This window comes from Acanthisitta chloris, unplaced genomic scaffold (genome assembly GCF_000695815.1).
Source record: "Acanthisitta chloris isolate BGI_N310 unplaced genomic scaffold, ASM69581v1 scaffold31596, whole genome shotgun sequence".
Lineage (NCBI taxonomy): Eukaryota > Metazoa > Chordata > Aves > Passeriformes > Acanthisittidae > Acanthisitta > Acanthisitta chloris.
The window spans coordinates 21,497-28,807 of record NW_008679209.1 but is presented as its reverse complement, the minus strand read 5'-3'; the positions used below and the strand labels follow the sequence as shown (position 1 = coordinate 28,807).

Here is a 7,311-nt window from a genome sequence, read left to right as displayed (position 1 = left end):
TCAAAGGAAATACACATCAGTTCTGTGCTGCAGTTCTTGTCTTCAAACTGCTTTGCTCTAACAAAAATCTGAGATGTGTTTGGGGGTGTGAAGGGAGGCTTAAAAACAGGACAGCCCAGTTCACTGATAACAAACAACTGCAGAGTAGCTGTTGCTGAATAATGTTCTGAGTAAATTGGGTAAACTTTTGCTGTGATGTGAGACCTATTTCCTAACAATAATAGAAAATATAAAAAATAGTTCCAATGCTTCTTTACAGGTGCTGTGGTACTACAAATTTCATGTTTTTCTGAAGCTGAAAGAATATATATGCTAGTTAAAGATACTGTTGTCAATGACAAGCCTCTGAATGCTGTGGTGATTCCTGAAGTTATGGTAAGAAATGGGTTTGAATTTAAAATATGTCTTTAAAAGAAAAAACAGCTGCCTTAAAACTCTGCTGGAACTAAATATGTTTTATTCAAAGAGGCCATACAGTGACATTTTATAAGTAGTGTGATTGAAAAAACAAACCACTTCAGAGCCTGTTCTTCATGTGTATGATGTACTTCTGTAAGTTCAATCACTTGCCCTGTTACTGTTGAATTGTCAGTATATAACTGCCTAACTATACAACCATAAAGGGAAGAAGACCAATTCTTTCAATGATCAAAAAGTTAGGTGGGGTTTTAGTTTTAGCTGACAGGTCTTAAAATGCTTACAACAGCTTTGATTTGGGGTCTACATGTGTTTCCTCACTCACCATGAAGGAAAGTACTACTGCTTATCTTTGCATTTACAGTGTCTTCATTCCCCCATTATGTAGCAGAGGGAGTTTGACCTTGTTTAGATCTTGTGGATTTTAGAAGATTGTAGTCTTTTGAAATAGTGCAAGAGTCCTTTTACATATTCAGTCTTGATTCTGATTTATTAATTTTTATGGTTACAAATCACTTTCATATGAATCAGTTGGTTTAATAATAAGTTTCATGTTAAGAAAGCAGAGTCAGGGTGAAAAGAGGGAAATTATTATCTGAGTGAAGTGACATTTTTAAGCAGAATGATGTAGATTCTGTCCAAAAGAGAATGTTGCCCATAGTTACTTTCTGCTGAGCTGTTGTGTATCTTGCAATTGCTGTCTTTCTGGGGTTGCATTATGGCAAGTGAAGCGAGAGTCTTGGTTTGACTTCTCAGAACTTTGCAGAAGATCAAAAACCTTTAAAATTACATAATTAGTGGGAATTACAACACAACTTTTGATGGGAGGGTCTCAAATTCAGTAGCCATAGTTGCTTACTTACATACCTGCCTTTACCATTTAAAAATGAGTCCTAGGCTTGTCAAAGTTTTCTGAAGGCAAAGTTATTTTTTTTATGGGCAGTCCATTTTTCTGGGGTGAGATTTGCTTACTCTGTGTCTGATATACCTTCTAAGGGGAAGGCAGAGTTCTAGTCTGGCATGATCAGGTCTACCAGAAACAATTCATCCTCTTATGGCCATTACTGAAAAGTTTGAATGCAGAATCAGTTTGCACCAACTGCTTATTAGAAAGTCAAGCAATTAGTGTCATCAGATGTGGTGATCTGCTTTGCTCCTTCAGGCCTTTAAAAATTTAAAAACTTTTTCAGAGTATTCAAATAAATGAAAATATTCTCATTGGAGTGTGCAAAAAATAAAGCTGTTTAGCTGTTATGTGTAAAGAGCTGCAAGGACAGTTTGGTTTCACTCTTTGGTATCATGTCAAGGTGAAAGACACTGCAGGGCTGAAGCTTTGATTTCAGAGCTAATTTACCAGAACTTCTTTTGCAGTGCTGGCAAGCAAGGAAGTCAGCAGAGAGTTTCATAAAGCCATTCTCACCACATGGTTTTGTGGCTTTATCATGAATGTGGGAGTTTGCCAAATAGGCAAAACTTTCCATTTCATTTATTTCACTAATTCTTTGCATAAATGATTGCAACTTAAAAGCAGAATAGTTTAATGAGCCTCCTAGTCAAAACACCATGAAAGATTAGTTTTCACCTTTCTGAAAAGTTTGTGACCCTTTTCGCCCTTTACTGGAAGGCCTGGCAAGCACTGGCTGGCCCAGGGAGGTGGTGGAGAGACCATTCCTGGAGGTGAGCCAGGAATGACTGGATGGGGCACTTCATGCTATAGCCTAGCTGACAAGGTGGTGTTCAGTCAAAGGCTGGACTCTGTGATCTTGAAGGTCTTTTACAACCCGAACGATCCTGTGACTCTAGCATTTCTGCAAGATACCGAAGAAAGGCTTTGGGCTTGACCCAGCTGCTGCTCCAGTTGCGTTGAGACACCTTGCACATAATTCCTCTTGAGATGATGACTCCTTTCTGTTCAGGGTGAAGGAAGTTTGTGCTTTGGGCATCATGAGTCCTTGCACATGGGAGATGCTTCTGGCAGCTCACTTGCAAATGTTGAATTTTACTTGTCACTTAGAGATATCTGCAATTTCTGGAGACAGCCCACCACCCTGGGAGATAACTGTGATTATCATGCTGGTAGACCTGTGGCTTGGAACACCTTGTTCTGCTTCATTGTGAGAGGGGATTACAGGGAACACTCAACAGAAAGGGGATTAACACAGATAATAAACATCTTGCCCCAGACTGTTGTGCTAATCCTGACAAATTAAGCAATTCATAGTGACTGTCAATGTCTAAATCACAGGGCGTCCTTCAGCTGTCTCTAAGAAACAAGCAGTAAATTCCTTCCTGAATGCTAGCCAACACAAAACCTCTCTGCAGATTTCACTCGTCAAGCAGAGCACCAAAGCCAGGGCTAAAGGGGCAAAGGAGTCCTCAGGCTGCGAGTCACATATTCTCTTCTGCCCAGTAACAAATCATTTGTATGTCCCCAGTGGGGCTTTATTAAGGGATTAAAACCAGTTCTGCAGCATAAAGGTGCTACCCTTGTGGCCATCTGTAATTGTAATGGAGCAGCAGCATTGTTTTCTTAGAAGCTGGCCTTTATCTAGGGATTTAACAGTGTTTCTTGCTCCTTTAAGCTTAATGAAGAGTCATGATGGGAAGCAAATTAACTGTAAGAATGAGCACTTTCTGGAATACTTTTTATTCTGCATAGGTGCATTTAGTACTAAATGAGTATAGTTAGGAATTTACACCAGAAGATACTTGAACAAAGGTGGTTTTGAGTAGTAGGACTGCTCAGTTTATACTATGGCAGTCCACTGGCATTCCAGGCAGCTGCTTGTGAGTCTTAATAGCATTCAGGGTATCCATGTAATTTTTTTTTTCCCCTTGACACTTGACAGGAAATTAAGATGGCAGTTTTGTAGAAACTATAATAAATATTTGCAAAAATTTATATTTATTTAGGTAAGATCTCAGACAACATTACAAAACATAGCTATGCTTTTGAATTCTTCAGAGTGTACTACATCTCAGAAATCACTGCAGTTCCCTGGAGTTCCTTTTTAAACCCAGTGTGTTAGAATTTGCCTATTAAAGCAAGTAATATAAAACACATGTTCAGTGTGTCACTTATAAATATCTCCAACCAGTATTTTTAGAAACTGATTTCCTGGAGAAGAGAAGATAATTCAATGTTCTTGTCACATTCAAGTAAGGTATTTGTTGGACTTTAGTGTTGTGCTGGTTCTTTTCCCTCACTCTTTTTTGAAAGTTTTTTGTTTACTTTGAGCTGAAGAACTTAGTATTTTTTCCTGTTATTCCCTTAACCCCCTTTTTATAAACCCCACAAGTTTCCAGGCATAGACCAAGCCTGAGGTTTCAGGTGGCCAGTAGTGTTCAGAAAATTGAAATGACTGGAGACGAAATTTAGGTATTAAAAAAGCTCTGAAGAGGATGAAGTGGGAAGTGGTCAGGAGGGAAGATGGGGCAGAGTAGAAGCTGGACAAGGAGTGCAGGAAGGGAACAGTTTGCCCTGTTACCTGGCGGGACATGATGTTTCCTTTCAGACTGGTTCTGCCTTTTGTTGCTTGTGAGATTGTCAAAGGACCATTCTAAATGGGACATGGCAGACGATGGTGCAGGAACTGATGGAGTAACAAGGTGGCCTTTACTTCTGGAAAAGTTAGAGCTCTGCTTTCATTAGTGTTCAAGTGTTCCCCTTGCCAGTGTGTTTTCTCCTTGTCAACAGGCAAGTCACACTGGATGGCAGAGAGCATTTTTCATGCAGGCAGTGTAACAGAGGAGGAAGATTTTTATGTGTTTGTGGGCTTCCTGACACATCTGGCAGGGTGTGACTTGCAGAGGATTAGCACCTAGCTATTTTAGGAAAGGAAAATTAGGAAATCTCTCATGTACTGTGAAGCCCCAAACAAACATACGTTTTAAGTTTCCAAATTAGCTCATAGGTAGATGATGATCTGGGGTATCTCAGCATCAGACTCCATTTTGCTTCCCCACAAACTTAATTCATTGCTTTGTCCTGATTTATCCATTGTTCACCTTAGATAATGCTCTCTGGTGGTTGCTCACAGGCAGCAGCCAACAGGCTCTCTGAGTGCTGCCTCCTCCCTCTGTAGCTGTTGGTATCTCTCCACATGGTTGCACGCTGTGGTCATGCTGCTGCCTCACCACCCCCTGAATCATTCTTGTCTAAATTGACTTATATTTAGCACTGTTGTTCTGTTCCCTGAATCCATCCGGTCAGCTGCGTGACAAATTGCTGCTCCCTGAATGCTGTCCAATTTGTAAATACAAACCACCACAACTTAGGAACTACAGCAAACGATTCTGTTTTGAAAGGCACTCGTTGAAATGTCCTGCAGACTTTTCTGGCACAGACCTGCCCCCATCCCTGTAGCAGGATGGGTGGAATGTGTGCCAGTGTCTTCTGATCTTTCTAGAACTATTTACTAATCAGTTTACAGAATGATTTATGGTTGGGCTGTCTGGATGAAAACCCATCCCAAGAGGGTGCTTCTGGTGGCTAGAAATTTTGCCCTCAGGTACTGTTCCCGTGCCCCGGGAAGTCCTTCCTGTGCCGTGTCCAGTGGCTTCCTTTGCAGCAGATTCTGGATGGGTCCCCTGCAGAATGGGCATGCTTTCAGACCCCTTTCAGCAGCAGCTTCAGTAGAGGTGCAAGGACCATAAGGTACCAGCAGCCCTCGTTAAATCCTCTTAATTAAAAACTTTAATTATGCATTTTCAAAAGAGGTTTTCAGGCTCTTGTTTCACAGGGAGGGGTGTGCCAATATCTGTGTCAAACATCCTCATTTTGGATTCTTTTGTCATTGTAAATTAACATGTATTCTAAGATGAACACAAAACTTAAGGACAAAATTTGCATTTGGTTTGGGGAGAAGCCCTCTCTTTCCAGGGGAACTGTTTGAAGTGTACATGACTCTTATCCCTCACACTGTTCTTTGTTGACTGAAAATGTGTAGGAAGTGCTACATAAAATGCCTTTCTTTCTAATGTTAGGCCTGACTGTTTAGTTGGAGTGGGTTAAGGAAACTTCAGCTCCCAGGGATCCAAATCAGCAGCTAGCCTGTCCATTGCCTGGACACTGAGTCTTTTTATTTATAGAATCTGGATTTTTTACTAAGCATCAAGGAAGCATCAGGTAATAGTTCTGAGATGCAGTATTAGTTTTCCTGCCTGGCCATGGTTTTGGCTAATCCTTTCTTCTTGTTTTCTTTCAGGCTTCCAAGATACCACAGAATTTCTGCCCACTTCTTGTATTTGTGAATCCTAAAAGTGGTGGTCTCAAAGGTCGGGATCTGCTGTACAGTTTTAGAAAGCTGCTAAACCCACATCAGGTCTTTGAACTTACCAATGGTGGCCCACTGCCTGGGTAAGATCTAAGTTACTTCTGTTCTGTGCCTGAAGACTAGAGCAGTGGATCACTCCCTTCTGACTGGTTCTTACTGTGAGAACAGATTTAAACTCTGAGGTTCTCTAAAGAAAAGATAATAGAGTAGTTCCTGATGTATGTATTTCTGTCAATTCTAATGGAGTCCAGTACTGGGAAAGTTGTATGCACTTTAGAATAGCACATATTTAATAATTACTGAAAATAAAAAGATTTTATATTTGTATGGAGATGGAAAGAGAAATGTCCCATTTCCTGATGAGGGCTGATTTTGGCCTCTATTCTTTCTGATGTTTCATGGGAACTCCCAGGAAAGTGTAATGAAATTTTCTATCTTGAGTCCTGAAACTTGGCCACAATTGCAGAATTAACAGGGCCTGCCTGATCACAGCTGCAGTTTCTAAGTACAAAGAACAGAACATAATGTGCTTGTAGAAAGGCAGGAACCAATGACTTGATTTAATCAACCCCATTTTGTTACCAGCTTCATAAAACTGAAAGTGATGGCTGTAGCCTCCTCAGAGTAGCCTCATTCCTTCAGCACTGCTTTAATAAAAACTGTCATGACAAGATCTTCAGAGTAAAAGCTTTGTTGGAAGAAATGCATCTTATGTGGGAGGCAAGTGAAACAAGCTACAAAAACTAAGGGTTTTGTCAGATCTGTGTAGTCCTATTGTCTTTCTAATGCAGTGCAAGCTGCAACTTAAGTAATGAGTTCATTTTATTTTGGCCTTGGAACCTTCCTGTAGCTTCATGGCAAAATGCTCCCGCTTATTCATCGTTTCTTGTGCAATGGGAAATAAAAGTTCCTTTGCATGATACTGTGGTATGTAGGATGAAAAGCCACAAAAGGTAAGAGTGACCAGGGAAATAGCATTGTGAAGAAGAAATTATACTGTGATTCCTATGACTAAAAAGAAAACACCAGAAATCAACATGTCCACTAGAATTTACAGAGTTACAGATGTTCACGTTGAAATTAGAAATAGTTAGATCTCTGTGCCTTTAAAAAAGGAAGTGATTAACCAGTTAACTGTGAAAAATCTGAGAGGAATGTGGTTTTCACTCTTCTTAAACAGCTTTATCTAAAACTTCCTATTTTTCCATTCACTTTGTTGAAGTTGATCCTGAAATTGATGGTAAAGAGGGACATGAGGCAGAAACCCAGTAACATTGCGTTATCGTTAACAGCACATTACGGAACTTCGTATTTCCTGTATTATGTTGTAACATGTCTTTTCCCCTGTGATTTGTTTCATAATGGAGGTTTCACATGTTCTCCAAAGTTCCCTCCTTCCGAGTGCTGGTGTGCGGGGGCGATGGCACTGTTGGCTGGGTCCTTGGTGCGCTGGAGGAGATCAGGCACAAGCTGGTGTGCTCAGAGCCCTCAGTTGCCATCTTACCTTTAGGAACAGGTGAGAAACACAGCAAGCACTGTTCTTCTGAGGGCAGAAGTCCTCAGAAGGTTGATATTTACTTGTCTGTCTGACAGGGAACTCAGTTTTGCAGTAAAGATG

The 7,311-nt window shown here is 40.6% G+C and overlaps 1 protein-coding gene across 1 annotated transcript in view; it reads left to right on the top strand.

Moving 5' to 3' along the window:
* Window positions 1-259: 259 nt before the first annotated feature.
* Window positions 260-7,311, top strand: part of LOC103804598 (diacylglycerol kinase theta-like) — a gene marked incomplete at its 5' end in the record, with an annotated part of 17,399 nt that continues 10,347 nt past the window's right edge. Inside the window, 3 exons of the mRNA XM_009077211.1 lie at window positions 260-375; window positions 5,625-5,776; window positions 7,061-7,209. Of these exons, the coding sequence (XP_009075459.1) occupies window positions 260-375; window positions 5,625-5,776; window positions 7,061-7,209 (417 nt within the window). The remainder of the gene's footprint in view (window positions 376-5,624; window positions 5,777-7,060; window positions 7,210-7,311) is intronic.